The sequence below is a fragment of the Metopolophium dirhodum genome, chromosome 6, assembly GCF_019925205.1.
Source record: "Metopolophium dirhodum isolate CAU chromosome 6, ASM1992520v1, whole genome shotgun sequence".
Classification (NCBI taxonomy): Eukaryota; Metazoa; Arthropoda; class Insecta; order Hemiptera; family Aphididae; genus Metopolophium; species Metopolophium dirhodum.
In genome coordinates, this window is record NC_083565.1 from 33,182,491 (window position 1) to 33,204,224 (window position 21,734).

A 21,734-nucleotide genomic window follows, 5' to 3' on the forward strand; every position below is an offset into this window, starting at 1 on the left:
TTTTTTTAGGATTCAACCTCTAGCCAAATTTTTTAGACATTGACAATCGGGTACCCTTGAATAATCCTTATCTTTAATGAACTACATATTTTAAATAGTTTTTTTTGTTTAAGAATATGGGCATTTTAGTTTGTACTTTGTCATGTGTAACCATACAATTAAATTTATTCAAAATTTTTTTTTGGTTTCCTAAAATGAATTTGCCTGCGGGCGCCAACACCCTCCTTTAATTTTTTTTTATGATTCAACCTCTAGCCAAATTTTTTAGACATTGACAATCGGGTACCCTTGAATAATACTTATCTTTAATGAACTAAATATTTTAAATAGTTTTTATTGTTTAAGAATATAGGCATTTTAGTTTGTACTTTGTCATGTGTATTCCTATACTTAAATTTTTTCAAAATTTTTTTTTGGTTTCCTAAAATGCATTTGCCTGCGGGCGCCAACACCCTCCTTCAATTTTTTTTTTTTAGTAATGTAACTCTAGTTCAATATTTTGTATTTACTTGAAAATTGATAAGTTGGTGCCCTATGAATAATCCTTATCTTTAATGGACTAAATATTTTAAATGGTTTTTTTTGTTTAAGATTCTGGGCATTTTAGTTTGTACTTTGTAATGTATAATCATACAGTTAAATGTATTCAATACTTTTTTTTGGTTTCCTAAAATGCATTTACCTGCGGGCGCCAACAACAACCTCCAATTTTTTTTTATGATTCAACCTCTAGCCAAATTTTTTAGACATTGACAATCGGGTACCCTTGAATAATACTTATCTTTAATGAACTAAATATTTTAAATAGTTTTTATTATTTAAGAATATAGGCATTTTAGTTTGTACTTTGTCATGTGTATTCCTATACTTAAATTTTTTCAAAATTTTTTTTTGGTTTCCTAAAATGCATTTGCCTGCGGGCGCCAACACCCTCCTTCAATTTTTTTTTATGATTCAACCTCTAGACAAATTTTTTAGACATTGACAATCGGGTACCCTTGAATAATACTTATCTTTAATGAACTAAATATTTTAAATAGTTTTTATTGTTTAAGAATATAGGCATTTTAGTTTGTACTTTGTCATGTGTATTCCTATACTTAAATTTTTTCAAAATTTTTTTTTGGTTTCCTAAAATGCATTTGCCTGCGGGCGCCAACACCCTCCTTCAATTTTTTTTTATGATTAAACCTCTATCCATATTTTTTAAGCTTTGACAATCGGGTACCCTTGAATAATCCTTATCTTTAATGAACTAAATATTTTAAATGGTTTTTTCTGTTTAATATTTTGGGCATTTTAGTTTGTACTTTGTTATGTGTATTCCTACAGTTAAATTTTTTCAAAATTTTTTTTGGTTTCCTAAAATGCATTTGCCTGCGGGCGCCAACACTCTCCTTCAATTTTTTTTTAGGATTCAACCTCTAGCCCAATTTTTTAGACATTGACAATCGGGTACCCTTGAATAATCCTTATCTTTAATGAACTACATATTTAAAATAGTTTTTTTTGTTTAAGAATATGGGCATTTTAGTTTGTACTTTGTCATGTGTAACCATACAATTAAATTTATTCAAAATTTTTTTTTGGTTTCCTAAAATGCATTTGCCTGCTGGCGCCATACCCTCCTTCAATTTTTTTTTATGATTTAACCTCTAGCTAAATTTTTTAAACATTGACAATCGGATACCCTTGAATAATCCTTATCTTTAATGAACTACATATTTTAAATAGTTTTTTTTGTTTAAGAATGTGGGCATTTTAGTTTGTACTTTGTAATGTGTAATCATACAGTTAAATTTATTCAACATTTTTTTCTGGTTTCCTAAAATGCATTTGCCTGCGGGCACCAACACCCTCCTTCAATTTTTTTTTTTAGTTATGTAACTCTAGTTCAATATTTTGTATTGACTTGAAAATTGATAACTTGGTGCCCTATGAATAATCCTTATCTTTAATGAACTAAATATTTTAAATAGTTTTTTCTGTTTAAGATTCTGGGTGTTTTGGTTTGTACTTTGTAATGTGTATTCCTAAAGTTAAATGTATTCAATATTTTTTTTTGGTTTCCTAAAATGCATTTGCCTGCGAGCACCAACACACTCCTTCAATTTTTTTTTATGATTTAATTTCTAGCTAAATTTTTTAAACATTGACAATCGGGTACCCTTGAATAATCCTTATCTTTAATGAACTAAATATTTTAAATAGTTTTTTCTGTTTAAGATTCTGGGCGTTTTGGTTTGTACTTTGTTATGTATAATCATACAGTTAAATGTATTCAATACTTTTTTTTGGTTTCCTAAAATGCATTTACCTGCGGGCGCCAACAACAACCTCCAATTTTTTTTTATGATTCAACCTCTAGCTAAATTTTTTAAACATTGATAATCGGGTACCCTTGAATAATCCTTATCTTTAATGAACTACATATTTAAAATAATTTTTTTTGTTTAAGAATATGGGCATTTTAATTTGTACTTTGTAATGTGTAATCATACAATTAAATTTCTTCAAAATTTTTTTTTGGTTTCCTAAAATGCATTTGCCTGCGGGCGCCAACACCCTCCTTCAATTTTTTTTTTTAGTAATGTAACTCTAGTTCAATATTTTGTATTGACTTGAAAATTGATAAGTTGGTGCCCTATGAATAATCCTTATCTTTAATGGACTAAATATTTTAAATGGTTTTTTTTGTTTAAGATTCTGGGCATTTTAGTTTGTACTTTGTAATGTATAATCATACAGTTAAATGTATTCAATACTTTTTTTTGGTTTCCTAAAATGCATTTACCTGCGGGCGCCAACAACAACCTCCAATTTTTTTTTATGATTCAACCTCTAGCCAAATTTTTTAGACATTGACAATCGGGTACCCTTGAATAATACTTATCTTTTATGAACTAAATATTTTAAATAGTTTTTATTATTTAAGAATATAGGCATTTTAGTTTGTACTTTGTCCTGTGTATTCCTATACTTAAATTTTTTCAAAATTTTTTTTTGGTTTCCTAAAATGCATTTGCCTGCGGGCGCCAACACCCTCCTTCAATTTTTTTTTATGATTCAACCTCTAGCCAAATTTTTTAGACATTGACAATCGGGTACCCTTGAATAATACTTATCTTTAATGAACTAAATATTTTAAATAGTTTTTATTGTTTAAGAATATAGGCATTTTAGTTTGAACTTTGTCATGTGTATTCCTATACTTAAATTTTTTCAAAATTTTTTTTGGTTTCCTAAAATGCATTTGCCTGCGGGCGCCAACACTCTCCTTCAATTTTTTTTTAGGATTCAACCTCTAGCCAAATTTTTTAGACATTGACAATCGGGTACCCTTGAATAATCCTTATCTTTAATGAACTACATATTTTAAATAGTTTTTTTTGTTTAAGAATATGGGCATTTTAGTTTGTACTTTGTCATGTGTAACCATACAATTAAATTTATTCAAAATTTTTTTTTGGTTTCCTAAAATGCATTTGCCTGCTGGCGCCATACCCTCCTTCAATTTTTTTTTATGATTTAACCTCTAGCTAAATTTTTTAAACATTGACAATCGGGCACCCTTGAATAATCCTTATCTTTAATGAACTACATATTTTAAATAGTTTTGTTTGTTTAAGAATGTGGGCATTTTAGTTTGTACTTTGTAATGTGTAATCATACAGTTAAATTTATTCAACATTTTTTTCTGGTTTCCTAAAATGCATTTGCCTGCGGGCACCAACACCCTCCTTCAATTTTTTTTTTTAGTTATGTAACTCTAGTTCAATATTTTGTATTGACTTGAAAATTGATAACTTGGTGCCCTATGAATAATCCTTATCTTTAATGAACTAAATATTTTAAATAGTTTTTTCTGTTTAAGATTCTGGGTGTTTTGGTTTGTACTTTGTAATGTGTATTCCTAAAGTTAAATGTATTCAATATTTTTTTTTGGTTTCCTAAAATGCATTTGCCTGCGAGCACCAACACACTCCTTCAATTTTTTTTTATGATTTAACCTCTAGCTAAATTTTTTAAACATTGACAATCGGGTACCCTTGAATAATCCTTATCTTTAATGAACTAAATATTTTAAATAGTTTTTTCTGTTTAAGATTCTGGGCGTTTTGGTTTGTACTTTGTAATGTATAATCATACAGTTAAATGTATTCAATACTTTTTTTTGGTTTCCTAAAATGCATTTACCTGCGGGCGCCTACAACAACCTCCAATTTTTTTTTATGATTCAACCTCTAGCTAAATTTTTTAAACATTGACAATCGGGTACCCTTGAATAATCCTTATCTTTAATGAACTACATATTTAAAATAATTTTTTTTGTTTAAGAATATGGGCATTTTAGTTTGTACTTTATAATGTGTAATCATACAATTAAATTTCTTCAAAATTTTTTTTTGGTTTCCTAAAATGCATTTGCCTGCGGGCGCCAACACCCTCCTTCAATTTTTTTTTTTAGTAATGTAACTCTAGTTCAATATTTTGTATTGACTTGAAAATTGATAACTTGGTGCCCTATGAATTATCCTTATCTTTAATGAACTAAATATTTTAAATAGTTTTTTCTGTTTAAGATTCTGGGTGTTTTGGTTTGTACTTTGTAATGTGTATTCCTAAAGTTAAGTTTTTTCAAAATTTTTTTTTTTGTTTCCTAAAATGCATTTGCCTGCAGGCCCCATACCCTCCTTCAATTTTTTTTTTATGATTTAACATTTAGTTAAATTTTTTAAACATTGACAATCTGGTACCTCTTGAATAATCCTTGTTTTATGAAATAAATATTTTAAATAGTTTTTTCTGTTTAATATTCTGAGTATTTTAGTTTGAACTTTGAAATATATTTTTCTTCTGTAAAATTTATTTAAAATTTTTTTTTTTTGTTTTCTAAAATGCATTTGCCTGCGGGCACCAACAGCCTCCTTCAATTTTTTTTTTTTTGTAATATAACTCTAGTTGAATATTTTGTATTGACTTGAAAATTGATAAGTTGGTGCCCTATGAATAATCCTTATCTTTAATGAGCTAAATATTTTAAATAGTTTTTTCTGTTTAAGATTCTAGGCATTTTAGTTTGTACTTTGTAATGTGTATTCCTAAAGTTAAATTTTTTCAAAATTTTTTTTTATGTTTCCTAAAATGCATTTGCCTGCGGGCGCCAACACCCTCCTTCAATTTTTTTTTTTAGTAATGTAACTCTAGTTGAATATTTTGTATTGACTTGAAAATTGATAACTTGGTGCCCTATGAATAATCATTCCTTAATGAACTAAATATTTTGAATAGTTTTTTCTGTTTAAAATTTTGGGCATTTTAGTTTGTACTTTGTAATGTGTAATCATACAGTTAAATGTATTCAATATTTTTTTTTTGTTTCCTAAAATGCATTTGCATGCGAGCACCAACACACTCCTTTAATTTTTTTTTATGATTCAACCTCTAGCCAAATTTTTTAGACATTGACAATCGGGTACCCTTGAATAATACTTATCTTTAATGAACTAAATATTTTAAATAGTTTTTATTGTTTAAGAATATAGGCATTTTAGTTTGAACTTTGTCATGTGTATTCCTATACTTAAATTTTTCAAAATTTTTTTTTGGTTTCCTAAAATGCATTTGCCTGCGGGCGCCAACACCCTCCTTCAATTTTTTTTATGATTCAACCTCTAGCCAAATTTTTTAGACATTGACAATCGGGTACCCTTGAATAATACTTATCTTTAATGAACTAAATATTTTAAATAGTTTTTATTGTTTAAGAATATAGGCATTTTAGTTTGTACTTTGTCATGTGTATTCCTATACTTAAATTTTTTCAAAATTTTTTTTTGGTTTCCTAAAATGCATTTGCCTGCGGGCGCCAACACCCTCCTTCAATTTTTTTTTATGATTTAACCTCTATCCAAATTTTTTAAGCTTTGACAATCGGGTACCCTTGAAACATCCTTATCTTTAATGAACTAAATATTTTAAATGGTTTTTCCTGTTTAATATTTTGGGCATTTTAGTTTGTACTTTGTTATGTGTATTCCTACAGTTAAATTTTTTCAAAATTTTTTTTGGTTTCCTAAAATGCATTTGCCTGCGGGCGCCAACACCCTCCTTCAATTTTTTTTTTTATGATTTTACCTCTAGCCAAATTTATTGAACATTGACAATCGGGTACCCTTGAATAATCCTTATCTTTAATGAACTACATATTTTAAATAGTTTTTTTTGTTTAAGAATATGGGCATTTTAGTTTGAACTTTGAAATATATTTTTCTTCAGTAAAATTTATTTAAAATTTTTTTTTTTGTTTTCTAAAATGCATTTGCCTGCGGGCACCAACACCCTCCTTCAATTTTTTTTTTTAGTAATGTAACTCTAGTTGAATATTTTGTATTGACTTGAAAATTGATAACTTGGTGCCCTATGAATAATCATTCTTTAATGAACTAAATATTTTAAATAGTTTTTTCTGTTTAAGATTCTAGGCATTTTAGTTTGTACTTTGTAATGTGTATTCCTAAAGTTAAATTTTTTCAAAATTTTTTTTTATGTTTCCTAAAATGCATTTGCCTGCGGGCGCCAACACCCTCCTTCAATTTTTTTTTTTTTTGTAATGTAACTCTAGTTCAATATTTTGTATTGACTTGAAAATTGATAACTTGGTGCCCTATGAATAATCCTTATCTTTAATGAACTAAATATTTTAAATAGTTTTTTCTGTTTAAGATTCTGGGTGTTTTGGTTTGTACTTTGTAATGTGTATTCCTAAAGTTAAGTTTTTTCAAAATTTTTTTTTTTGTTTCCTAAAATGCATTTGCCTGCAGGCCCCATACCCTCCTTCAATTTTTTTTTTATGATTTAACATTTAGTTAAATTTTTTAAACATTGACAATCTGGTACCTCTTGAATAATCCTTGTTTTATGAACTAAATATTTTAAATAGTTTTTTCTGTTTAAGAATCTGGGTGTTTTGGTTTGAACTTTAAAATATATTTTTCTTCTGTAAAATTTATTTAAAATTTTTTTTTTTGTTTTCTAAAATGCATTTGCCTGCGGGCACCAACAGCCTCCTTCAATTTTTTTTTTTTAGTAATGTAACTCTAGTTGAATATTTTGTATTGACTTGAAAATTGATAAGTTGGTGCCCTATGAATAATCCTTATCTTTAATGAACTAAATATTTTAAATAGTTTTTATTGTTTAAGAATATAGGCATTTTAGTTTGTACTTTGTCATGTGTATTCCTATACTTGAATTTTTTCAAAATTTTTTTTTGGTTTCCTAAAATGCATTTGCCTGCGGGCGCCAACACCCTCCTTCAATTTTTTTTTTTTAGTAATGTAACTCTAGTTGAATATTTTGTATTGACTTGAAAATTGATAACTTGGTGCCCTATGAATAATCCTTATCTTTAATGAACTAAATATTTTAAATAGTTTTTTCTGTTTAAGATTCTGGGCGTTTTGGTTTGTACTTTGTAATGTATAATCATACAGTTAAATGTATTCAATACTTTTTTTTGGTTTCCTAAAATGCATTTACCTGCGGGCGCCAACAACAACCTCCAATTTTTTTTTATGATTCAACCTCTAGCTAAATTTTTTAAACATTGACAATCGGGTACCCTTGAATAATCCTTATCTTTAATGAACTACATATTTAAAATAATTTTTTTTGTTTAAGAATATGGGCATTTTAATTTGTACTTTGTAATGTGTAATCATACAATTAAATTTCTTCAAAATTTTTTTTTGGTTTCCTAAAATGCATTTGCCTGCGGGCGCCAACACCCTCCTTCAATTTTTTTTTTTAGTAATGTAACTCTAGTTCAATATTTTGTATTGACTTGAAAATAGATAACTTGGTGCCCTATGAATAATCCTTATCTTTAATGAACTAAATATTTTAAATAGTTTTTTCTGTTTAAGATTCTGGGCGTTTTGGTTTGTACTTTGTAATGTATAATCATACAGTTAAATGTATTCAATACTTTTTTTTGGTTTCCTAAAATGCATTTACCTGCGGGCGCCAACAACAACCTCCATTTTTTTTTATGATTCAACCTCTAGCTAAATTTTTTAAACATTGACAATCGGGTACCCTTGAATAATCCTTATCTTTAATGAACTACATATTTAAAATAATTTTTTTTGTTTAAGAATATGGGCATTTTAATTTGTACTTTGTAATGTGTAATCATACAATTAAATTTCTTCAAAATTTTTTTTTGGTTTCCTAAAATGCATTTGCCTGCGGGCGCCAACACCCTCCTTCAATTTTTTTTTTTAGTAATGTAACTCTAGTTCAATATTTTGTATTAACTTGAAAATTGATAACTTGGTGCCCTATGAATAATCCTTATCTTTAATGAACTAAATATTTTAAATAGTTTTTTCTGTTTAAGATTCTGGGTGTTTTGGTTTGTACTTTGTAATGTGTATTCCTAAAGTTAAATGTATTCAATATTTTTTTTTGGTTTCCTAAAATGCATTTGCCTGCGAGCACCAACACACTCCTTCAATTTTTTTTTTATGATTTAACATTTAGTTAAATTTTTTAATTATTGACAATCTGGTACCTCTTGAATAATCCTTGTTTTATGAAATAAATATTTTAAATAGTTTTTTCTGTTTAATATTCTGAGTATTTTAGTTTGAACTTTGAAATATATTTTTCTTCTGTAAAATTTATTTAAAATTTTTTTTTTTGTTTTCTAAAATGCATTTGCCTGCGGGCACCAACAGCCTCCTTCAATTTTTTTTTTTTAGTAATGTAACTCTAGTTGAATATTTTGTATTGACTTGAAAATTGATAAGTTGGTGCCCTATGAATAATCCTTATCTTTAATGAACTAAATATTTTAAATATTTTTTATTGTTTAAGAATATAGGCATTTTAGTTTGTACTTTGTCATGTGTATTCCTATACTTGAATTTTTTCAAAATTTTTTTTTGGTTTCCTAAAATGCATTTGCCTGCGGGTGCCAACACCCTCCTTCAATTTTTTTTTTTTAGTAATGTAACTCTAGTTGAATATTTTGTATTGACTTGAAAATTGATAACTTGGTGCCCTATGAATAATCCTTATCTTTAATGAACTAAATATTTTAAATAGTTTTTTCTGTTTAAGATTCTGGGCGTTTTGGTTTGTACTTTGTAATGTATAATCATACAGTTAAATGTATTCAATACTTTTTTTTGGTTTCCTAAAATGCATTTACCTGAGGGCGCCAACAACAACCTCCAATTTTTTTTTTATGATTTAACCTCTAGCTAAATTTTTTAAACATTGACAATCGGGTACCCTTGAATAATCCTTATCTTTAATGAACTACATATTTTAAATAATTTTTTTTGTTTAAGAATATGGGCATTTTAATTTGTACTTTGTAATGTGTAATCATACAATTAAATTTCTTCAAAATTTTTTTTTGGTTTCCTAAAATGCATTTGCCTGCGGGCGCCAACACCCTCCTTCAATTTTTTTTTTTAGTAATGTAACTCTAGTTCAATATTTTGTATTGACTTGAAAATTGATAACTTGGTGCCCTATGAATAATCCTTATCTTTAATGAACTAAATATTTTAAATAGTTTTTTCTGTTTAAGATTCTGGGCGTTTTGGTTTGTACTTTGTAATGTATAATCATACAGTTAAATGTATTCAATACTTTTTTTTGGTTTCCTAAAATGCATTTACCTGCGGGCGCCAACAACAACCTCCAATTTTTTTTTATGATTCAACCTCTAGCTAAATTTTTTAAACATTGACAATCGGGTACCCTTGAATAATCCTTATCTTTAATGAACTACATATTTAAAATAATTTTTTTTGTTTAAGAATATGGGCATTTTAATTTGTACTTTGTAATGTGTAATCATACAATTAAATTTCTTCAAAATTTTTTTTTGGTTTCCTAAAATGCATTTGCCTGCGGGCGCCAACACCCTCCTTCAATTTTTTTTTTTAGTAATGTAACTCTAGTTCAATATTTTGTATTAACTTGAAAATTGATAACTTGGTGCCCTATGAATAATCCTTATCTTTAATGAACTAAATATTTTAAATAGTTTTTTCTGTTTAAGATTCTGGGTGTTTTGGTTTGTACTTTGTAATGTGTATTCCTAAAGTTAAATGTATTCAATATTTTTTTTTGGTTTCCTAAAATGCATTTGCCTGCGAGCACCAACACACTCCTTCAATTTTTTTTTTATGATTTAACATTTAGTTAAATTTTTTAATTATTGACAATCTGGTACCTCTTGAATAATCCTTGTTTTATGAAATAAATTTTTTAAATAGTTTTTTCTGTTTAATATTCTGAGTATTTTAGTTTGAACTTTGAAATATATTTTTCTTCTGTAAAATTTATTTAAAATTTTTTTTTTTGTTTTCTAAAATGCATTTGCCTGCGGGCACCAACAGCCTCCTTCAATTTTTTTTTTTTAGTAATGTAACTCTAGTTGAATATTTTGTATTGACTTGAAAATTGATAACTTGGTGCCCTATGAATAATCCTTATCTTTAATGAACTAAATATTTTAAATAGTTTTTTCTGTTTAAGATTCTGGGCGTTTTGGTTTGTACTTTGTAATGTGTAATCATACAGTTAAATGTATTCAATATTTTTTTTTGGTTTCCTAAAATGCATTTGCCTGCGAGCGCCAACACACTCCTTCAATTTTTTTTTATGATTTAACCTCTAGCTAAATTTTTTAAACATTGACAATCGGGTACCCTTGAATAATCCTTATCTTTAATGAACTAAATATTTTAAATGGTTTTTTTTTGTTTAAGATTCTGGGCATTTAGTTTGTACTTTGTAATGTGTAATCATACAGTTAAATGTATTCAATATTTTTTTTTGGTTTCCTAAAATGCATTTGCCTGCGAGCACCAACACACTCCTTCAATTTTTTTTTATGATTTAACCTCTAGCTAAATTTTTTAAACATTGACAATCGGGTACCCTTGAATAATCCTTATCTTTAATGAACTAAATATTTTAAATGGTTTTTTTGTTTAAGATTCTGGGCATTTAGTTTGTACTTTATAATGTGTATTCCTACAGTTAAATTTTTTCAAAATTTTTTTTTGGTTTCCTAAAAGGCAGTTGCCTTTATAAATGTAGAATATTAAATATTGATTTTGTAGTTTTTTTGAATTATTCAATAATATTTTTCATAGAATACAAACATATATTAATTTTTATATTGGTATCGCCATTCGTATAATTAGTAGGGAATGTTGGTACAGTTGGTTGGGTTTTTTAGTTTTTTAATACATGATAAACTCAAAAATGTGATAAAATTTAAATTATTCAAAAATTAATTTGGCGGGAAATTTTCTTTTGTCAACCTTAATGTCGATGCACAAACGTTTGGCACATTCAAAAATCCAAATATTCAATGTGGGGGGGCTACTGTTTCAATGCCCCCCCACATTTTGTTTTAGGGATAGAGCTTTCAGTTTTTGTGCACAAACGATTGGACTTGGTGCACATTTCTGCAGGTAAAGTTCAAATTTCGAAAGTGGGGGGGCCATTGAAATGGACCTATTGTCTACAACGCGGGAAAGCATTGAAGTCAATTTTTTTACAACATTGGATATTCACTCGATTTCTCCCGTAGCGATTTCCCGTCTCCTGATTTTCCCGTTACAATGGCAGTTGAACAATTTTCGAAAAGGTGGGTGAGTGGATGTCGCTCTGCTGTACAGTAGGTTACAAGTGGGTCACTGTTATGGATGGTGTTAAATTTGAATTCAATGATATAATATCATTGTATAAGAAAAACGATCCTGAGTGAAAACGGTCAATCAGCCAATGATATTACCAAGAATATTTGATGATATTATTGTGAATAAAGTAATTTATATATAACCTATTTACGTGGAGCCTTGTTTTAAATTTTCAATCCTTAGCCATAAAAGTTAAACATTTTATACATTTATAACTACAAAATAATTAATAAATTATAAATTTGATAAATGTTGTCAAAATTTGAACTTTAAATGCTTATAAAAAAAAATTGTGCCTATGTATTTTTAATATTTTTCAATTGCTATTAAACCGATATATCAGGAGCATTATATTAAATTTTCATGCTTTTTTACCCAACAAATAAAATTTTATTGATATTTATAGAAAAAAAAACTAAAATAATTGAAAACCGACTATGTCCGTAAACAGCTCTAAAAGAATCAAATTATTTTCAAAATTTTATCGTGTATAGAAAATGCTAATATAAACATTCAGTGAAATTTTCAAGTATCTACAGTCATACGTTTTTTAATTACAACAAAATAAGAAAATCGTTACATGAGATATCGAGTGAATATCAAATGTTGTAAAAATATGAATTTCAAATGCTCATAAAATTTAATTTTTCTTTCTTGTAGACATTTTTTTTTTGATAAAGGTATACAAACTTATGGATAATCTTGTATTACATTTTAAAATCTTAGATTTAAAAAGAAAAATTTTTATGTATTCTCAACTAAAAATAATTTGCTAATTTTCGTGATTTTTCCGTATTTTGTCAAAATTTGAACTTTAAATGCTTATAAATAAAAACTGTGACTAAGGATTTTTAATTTTTTTCATCTGCCTTTGAAACAATAACCTAGGAGCCTTCTATTAAATTTTCAAGCTTTTTTACTCAACAGATAAAATTTTATTGATATTTATAGAAAAAAAAACTAAAAAAATTGAAAACTGACAATGGCCGTAAACAGCTCTAAAAGAATCAAATTATTTTCAAAATTTTATCGTGTATAGAAAATGCTAATATAAACATTCAGTGAAATTTTCAAGTATCTACAGTCATACGTTTTTTAATTACAACAAAATAAGAAAATCGATTTTCTCGAAAACAGATTTTGCGTAAAAAATCCCGTTTTTCCTTAATATTTCTTTTGTTTTTCACGTCGCGTTTGAAAACTACTGAGAAATTTTTACTTTTGACCCCCCAAAGTACCAACTAGATTCACTTTCCTATCAGAAAAGATACTGTTGAAGAAAATCCAAGCACTTTTACTGTCCTAAAAGGTGATGACAGACACAAAAAAAAATTTTAAAAAAACACACATCATTGTAAAATCAATACATTCATCGCTTCGCTCAGAATCTAAAATTGAAAACTGACAATGTTTGTAAACAGCTCAAAAAGAGTCAAAATATTTTCAAAATTCTATGGTGCATAGAAAATGAAAATATAAACATTCAGTAAAATTTCCATGTATCTACAGTTATTCGTTTTTGAATAACAATAACAAAATAGCAAAATCGTTACGAAAATCCCTTTTTCCCTATGGGCCTATCCACTCCCGTGCTCTAGTAACGAAATTAATAATTACACCTCCAACATTATTAAAAAAAAAAAAAATACCAATATAGTATGCCTTGTACACATAGATGACTATATAATTTTACTTTTATAGTATTTAGTATATAATATGTGTGTGTAGGTATTTGTAGAAAAATACATTGTGCTAGATTTTCGTATGCAAACTATGTAGATTGTGGTTTTATAATAATAACTAGGGTACTTATACATTCAAGGCTCGTCTATACAGAAATTTGATTTATGGAATTGGTTGCACTTTTAGGGAACTTATTGCTTTATACTGTCATTTTTTCGTATTTCTGTTGAATTTTAATCAATTTTGTACTTTTTTTTTAACATATACATATGCATTCAGTTTCCTTTAGCTTGTCGATTATTGACGTTCATTATCTTTATCGTTTGTTGTAATAACCTGTAATAACTATAACGATTATGGGAAACTTGTCATATGAGATCTATTGCAATGATTTGTATTTTTTTTGCATAATATACCTACATCAAACCTAACCTAACCTAACCTATTCCCACCTAGCTGAATTTTGGTACACACCTTTATGACATCGTTGTAAACAACGTGTGAAAAATCGCCATCTGTATCATGTACGCGTCAAAGGTTATTCGAGGTCAAAGGTCAGGAAATTTACCTTTTTTTGAATATCTCGCTTTTTATGTGTCGTACCATAAAAAGTTTCAGTTATAAATTGTAGAAGAAGTAATTATCTACAAAAAAAGGTCTTATGACATTTTCACGTAAAAGTTATGGTTTTTGCGTTATAAGGCCATCAAAATGTACACTTTTAATGAAATATGAATTTTTTGCTAAAAACAAGTAGCCTTTGCGTTAATATCTCGCTTCATACTGGCTGTACAAAAATTGTAGAGGACAAAATTATCTACAAGATTGTTACACATATATAATATATATATCCAATCGCACTTGCGGTGTACGAATTTTAACGTTTACCGTACAAAATTACTATGATATTATATATTATGTATGTTGTATGCATATAATATAATAACGATAATAAGAATGCATTCGTTTTATATAAGATGTATTATGTACATGAAATATACCTAAATGGCGGGTAATTGTTTTATTTGTAAGACCTCGCTTTCGGTCGGCGAAACTGTAAATGTCGAGCGTGGATTGCAAACGTTGAAAAACACTAGCAATGAAAGAGACGATGGATATTTTGAGTTTTTGAATAATTTAAAATCGGTGACTGTTCATGTACAGCAGCAGTGTTCACAAAAGAAAATTGCTCCATTCAAGAAATTTTCAAACATGGAATTCAATTTATTTTAGCAATGCATGGTGCCCAAAAACAAGTGGTCTCCATCGATCAGTGGCGGATCCAGGGGAGGGGCACAGGGGCACGTGCCCCCCCTGTCAATTTTCTATCAACATTTTTTTTATGTTACTACGAGTATCATATAAATAAAAATACAGTTGTAAATAAAAATAATACTACCTTTTACCTACTAGTAAAATCATTAATTAGGTACATTTAAACTGATAAAAGGAGTTACAGCTTAGTATCTTATCGATCTCTATTTATAACCATTAGGCCCGGAGCACACGTCTTGCGTTATCTTAACGCGCGACACCGTTGCGACGCCGCGACAACGACGTGGTATAGGTACTTACAATTTAATTTCGTACTGGCCGTACTGCAACTACACTAAATTCACGTTTTAATGAAAATAATGATTCAGTTATTACTAATTTAAAATTAATTATTCCTAAATATTATTTTACTTATGAAACTTCAGACGATAAAATATTGAATGCGGCCAAGACATATGAAGCAGATTTACCTCATAGTATTGAAGCACTACGCGGTGAGTTAAATTTATGGAAACAATTTTGGAAAAATAAACCAGAAAAGGCTGATTCTTCAATGGAAGCTTTTAAATATGCATCTATGTTTCCTAACATTAAATGTCTTTTAACAATTCTTAGTGTGATACCTATAACAACAGCAAGTGCTGAAAGGTCATTTAGTTCTTTAAAAAGAATTAAAACTTACCTACGATCGACAATGAGCCAGGAAAGACTTAACGGCTTAGCAATGTTGCATATAAATAAAGATATTCAAGTAAAACCAGGAGAAGTACTAGATGTGTTTGCTAAAAAACATAAACGAAAACTTCAATTCGACCTATGAGGCAATATGAGAACCTATAAAAATATTTTTACTTATTTACTTATTAATGACTACATATATGTATAAATTATTATTATATGGTATGTGATATTAGAATATGTGAACATTATTATTATCATTATTATTATTATTACCAATTTTGTTTAAAAATAAGAGTATGTATTATTAATTATATCATCAAAGAATCATTATATAATTTATATGTGCCCCCCCCCTATCAAAATATCCAAGATCCGCCCCTGCCATCGATAATTACAGATACATAACTTTTGCTAAACTGACCAGAAATATTAAACCAGTGAAATTATCATCTCTACCACCAACGAATAGCGCCACCCAACAGCTGTTTTAAACCCTTCGAGTTTATTCGTTTTAAAAATTATTTCTTTTTCGACGAATATATTGCGTATTAGTTATTAGTATAATACGATCAAAGCTAGTACAATTAATAGTAGGTACACCAAAAATTACATTATCAGTAACTAACCAATGAAATTCGTTATTTGTCCTTAATGTAATTTTCCCTTCTAAATATTGTTAAATAATTATTCAATTAAAATAATTATTATTTATTTTAAAAAAATAATAAAATTACTGAATTTAACTGAAACTACATGTACTTATTTGGTAGGGGGCCCATGTCTTATAATTTTTAAGAGGGCCTACCGGGATTTTACCGGTATCCCGGTGGGCCAGTACGCGCCTGTTTGTTATACCTTAATAGAACTCAACTCATCCGCATTCAAGCTTATTTGCTTATAGAATGAGTTGCAACTTTTGTTATCTATATTGTCTATTTAGCCATTATTATGATATTCTAACTAAAAATAATTTGCACATTTTTGGGATTTTGTTGATTTTTTTTCATAATTTAAATTAATCAATTTATAAATCACAAATTCAGATACATTTTGATGGTAAAAACGTTTATTTCGATAAGTAATTTATTTTTACAATATTTAATATATCAATATATTTTGGTGGTAAATCAATTTAAAACTTTAAAACTCATAACTAGGGTTCGGATTTGAAGGCAAATGCCTTTCTTTTATTAATCATAATAGAAAAATAATTTTTATACAAAAATGTGTTTCATTTAATTTCTTAGACGATGGAACCTTTTTTTTGCCTTTTTTTTGCCTTTTTACTTATAAATGCCTTATTGCCTTTTTTTTTACCTTTTGTACTTATAAATGCCTATTTTGTGTTTAATTTTTCAGTTCATTTTATAATTTTATACACAGCTTGCGCATTATCGCTACAAATGGGTTTTATTATTCGCAATATTTATCGATATCGTCTTATCGAGTATTTGGTATGGCCATAAAATTACCCGTACACCTATTTAAAGATTAAGATAATAATTTACTTTTTATTTAAATATTCAGCCTAAGTGTTATGGTTAAAGCTGAAAAATAATTTTATTGAGTTTTACTTTAGTTATTTGTTGACATAATTTGTTAAATTTAAATATTAAACCAAAGGTCATGGTTAAGTCTGAATATTAGTTTTAATCTGATTAACTACTGTTATTTTTTAATTTAATGTTACTTTTTATTTAAATATTCAACCTTAGTGTTATGGTTAAAGCTGAAAAATAATTTTATTGCGTATTACTTAAGTTATTTGTTGATATCATTTGTTACATTTTATTTAAATATTAAACCAAAAGTCATGGTTAAGGCTGAGTTATAATTTTATTGAATTTTGTCATTCTTTGATTTAAGAACCTGATTTTATTTTGTAAAGGCACATCCATAAAAAAAAATTAGTGGGGGGGAGTGACTCCCCCACCTTGTTGACGTGCCTCAGTGCCTGAATAATGCATTTTTGTTTCCTGACCATTTTAATTCATCATTCAACATCTTTACATAATAATATTATAATTAATAACCTACAAAATTGTCCCAAAATGTGATAAGTACATTTATACAATTTTTAAAGGTGTTAAGTGCACTTTCAACTTTTAAAAAGTCAAAAATTCAACTTTTAAATTTCATAAATTAGTTAGTTTTCCTAATATTTTAGTAGAAGGGTAAATAAACAATGTATTGAAACAATTTAATTTAAATTCATTATTTCTCAATCTCTCCTGTCATACATACAAATTTGAAAAATTTTAATTGGCTGTACTGTAAAAATCATTATCTTGCACATACAACATTTTTGAATTATGCCATCGATGTGCAGATTTATATTTTCTAGTTAACTACTCAATTAATTATCCTAGAATTCTGAAATTTGGTTTCAAATGATAGTGTGTTTTCGAAAATATGTTAATCAAATGTTGAAATTGGTGAGTGTTTTATCATACTTAATATACCGGAAAGTATATTTTAAAAGATTTTATGATAGAATAAAAAAAAATACCTTTATTTAAATAAATATTATAATTAAATTCCACAGTTTTAATAAAATTCATACTTAAATGAATATTAGTTTTCCTGAGATTGGATACGCTACTAAAATTGTTTTATTAATTTACTAAAAAATGTATAATTAGATACAGTCTTAAAATTCTAAACAATATGTATATTTTAGGCGTATTAAAAATAGAGGAAACAAGTTTTATTTAACAATTTATTATTAGCTTAACCTCTTTAACTAAGAAAATATTGTGGGGGTTTTAAACGAAATAAAAATAATGGAAATTATATTTAATGGATTTTTAGTTCCTATAGGTAAATTAAAAATAAATATTTAAATAAAATTTTTAATTTAAATTTGGTATAAAGCATAATTATTAAATTTATTTTATTTAAACCTCAGATCTTGTATTTTACTAAAAATTGTTCAAATTTGTGTACTAAAAAATGTATTGTTGTGATCTAAAAATTAAAAAAATAGCTGTATAATATTTCTCTTATAAGAGAAAACGGTTTTATAATTGAAAATTTGGGATTAATTTGCGAAATATTTCTTACAAAAGATAATGTGTAGACACGTATTTTCTAGTTATCTACTCGAGTAATTGTCCTAAAATTCTGAAATTTGGGTTTAAATGATAGTGTTTTTGAAAATTTGTTAAACATCCACCAATTTCAATACTTGTTTTACAAATTTTCGAAAACACACTATCATTTGAAGCCAAATTTCAGAATGTTAGGATAATGAATTGAGTAGTTAACTAGAAAATATATATCTGCACATTATCTTTTGTAAGAACTATTTCACAAATTAATCCGAAATTTTCCATTATAAAACCCTTTTCTCTTATAAGAGAAATATAATAGTTTTTTTTAAATTTTTTGATTATAGCAGTACACTTTAAGTACACAAAATTGAACAATTTTTAGTAAAATATCAAATCTGAGCTTTAAACAATATAAATTTAATAATTATGGTTTATACCAAATTTAAATTATAAATTTTATTTAAATATTTATTTTTAATTGACCTATAGGTACTAAAAATCAATTATATATAATTTCCATTATTTTTATTTTGTTTAAAAACCCCACAATATTACCTCAGTTAAAGAGGTTAAACTAATCATAAATTGTTAAATAAAACTTGTTTCCTCTATTTCTAATACGCCTAAAATAAACCTATTGTTTAAAATTTTAAGACTATCTAATTATACATTTTTTAGTAAATTAATAAAACAATTTTGGTTGTGTATCTAATCTCAGCTTTAAATAAAATAATATTCATTTAAATATGAATTTTATTACCTTTGTGGAATTTAATTATAATTTAACTTAAATAAAGGTATATAATTTATTTATTCTATCATAAAATCCTTAAAATATACTTTCCGGTATATTAAGTTTGTTAAAACACTCACCAATTTCAATATTTGATTAACATATTTTCGAAAACACACTATCATTGGAAGCCAAATTTCAGAATGTTAGGACAGTTAATTGAGTAGTTAACTAGAAAATATATTTCTACACATTAACTTTTGGAAGAAATATTTCGCAAATTAATCCGAAATTTGCCATTATAAAACCCTTGTTTCTTATAAGAGAAATATTATACATTTTAAGTAAACCAAATTGAACAATTTTTAGTAAAATATTAAATCTTAACTTTAAATAAAATAATATCCATTTAAGTATGAATTTTATTACCTCTGTGGAAATTTATTATAATTTTTACATAAATAAAGATATTTCATTTATTTGTTCTATCATAAAATCCTTAAAATATACTTTTTGGTGTGTTAGGTTTGTTAAAACACCCACCAATATTTCCTCAATTAAATAGGTTAAACTAATCCTAGATTTTTAAGTAAATTGAATAGAACAAATTTAGTAGCGTATCTAATCTCAGGTAAACTAATATTCATTTAAGTATGAATTTTATTAAAACTGTGGAATTTAATTATAATATTTATTTAAATAAAGGTATTTTTTTTATATTATTCTATCATAAAATCCTTTTAAATATACTTTCCGGTATTTTTAAAACACTCACCAATTTCAATATTTGTTTGACAAATTTTCGACAACATGCTATCATTTGAAGCCAAATTTCAGAATGTTAGGACAATTACTTGAGTAGTTAACTAGAAATTATATGTCTACACATTATCTTTTGTAAGAAATATTTAATAAATTAATCCCAAATTTTCAATTATAAAACCGTTTTCTCTTATATGAGAAATATTATACTGCAATTTTTTTAATTATTAGAGTATTACAATACATTTTTTAGTAAACAAATTTGAACAATTTATGGTAAAATATCAAAGCTGAGCTTTAAATAAAATAAATTTAATTATAATGCTTTATACCAAATTTTAATTTTTAATTTAATTTAAATATTAATTTTAATTGACCTTTAGGTACTAAAAATCCATTATATATAATTTCCATTATGTTTATTTAGTTTAAAAACCCCTCAATTTTTCCTCAGTTAAAGAGGTTAAACTCATCATAAATTGTTAAATAAAACTTGTTTCCTCTATTTCTAATACGCCCAAAATATACTTATTGTTTAAAATTTTTAGACCATATATAATTATACATTTTTTAGTAAATTAATAAAACAATTTTAGTAGTGTATCTAATCTCAGCTTTAAATAAAATAATATTCAATTAAATATGAATTGTATTACCTCTGTGGAATTTAATTATAATTTTTACTTAAATAAAGGTATATAATTTATTTATTCTATCATAAAATCCTTAAAATATACTTTCCGGTATATCAAGTTTGTTAAAACACTCACCAATTTCAATATTTGATTAGCAAATGTTTGAAAATACATCCTATTATTTTATATTTATTTCAGAAGGTTAGGACAATTTTCTGAGTATCTATAATAAAATAATAATATAAAGAACAAATGTCCATCAAGTAAAAAAAATTAAATTATAAATTTCCATTAAATATTAATGCTAACAAAGGTTACATGGATAAAAATGGGCTGTTATTATTGGTTCAATCCAAATAAATAATAATTAGAGCCAAAATATTACGAAAACCTACTATAATATACAAAATAATTATCAAGTAAAACCCAATGAAATTGTTTGAGCTCGTTTAACAATATAACAACAAATGAATTATAATTTTATAGTTACTCACAATATGTTGATTCGTTGACTTTCCAGTTGCTACCTGTTTATCTTAATACAAGTATACAAGTTGACAAGATAGTGTTATAAAGCCAAAATAATTTAACATCACAATAAAATCAAAATAACATATTTTATAATAAATGAACTTAGCGCTTGTGCATGATAATAATTAATTAAGTTGGTGAATTGCAACTGCGATTTAATAAAGAGAAGTGGTGACTTTTACACATTTGAAATAAAAAAATATTAAAGCGTTTTGATTTGCGCCAATTTTATTTAAATAATAAGAAGAAAACAAGAAGAAAAACTCTTTGCTTTGAACGCAAATTTGTCTAGAAAAATATAATGGTAAAACACAAGGCAAATGAATATAAATACAATAATATAGAAACAACTATGTTATAATAATTTAGTCTTTTATGGACCTAAAAATAAGAAGAACGCTTCAAACAAATAAGCAATAGCTTAAGGAGGTTTGCAAAAACAAGCATTATAACCTTAATTGAACATTGTAAATAAATGAATAATATGGGTTATAATAATGATGGAATAATACTAACGAATACATTAGCGAATACGGTTAAATTAAAAAAAAAAATTATGTTTGGCTTGATGACGGCGCGCCAGAAATATGAAGACTGATATTTTAATCAGTCTTACAGTAATGATATTATATTAGAAATGTAC

The 21,734-nt window shown here is 26.5% G+C and overlaps 1 protein-coding gene across 1 annotated transcript; it reads left to right on the forward strand.

Annotated features, from left to right (window-relative positions):
- Positions 1-14,426: 14,426 nt before the first annotated feature.
- Positions 14,427-15,516, forward strand: LOC132947703 (52 kDa repressor of the inhibitor of the protein kinase-like). Its single transcript, XM_061017961.1, has 2 exons — positions 14,427-14,433; positions 15,122-15,516. Exons 1-2 carry the CDS (start codon positions 14,427-14,429, stop codon positions 15,514-15,516), a joined length of 402 nt encoding a protein of 133 aa, XP_060873944.1.
- Positions 15,517-21,734: the final 6,218 nt, after the last annotated feature.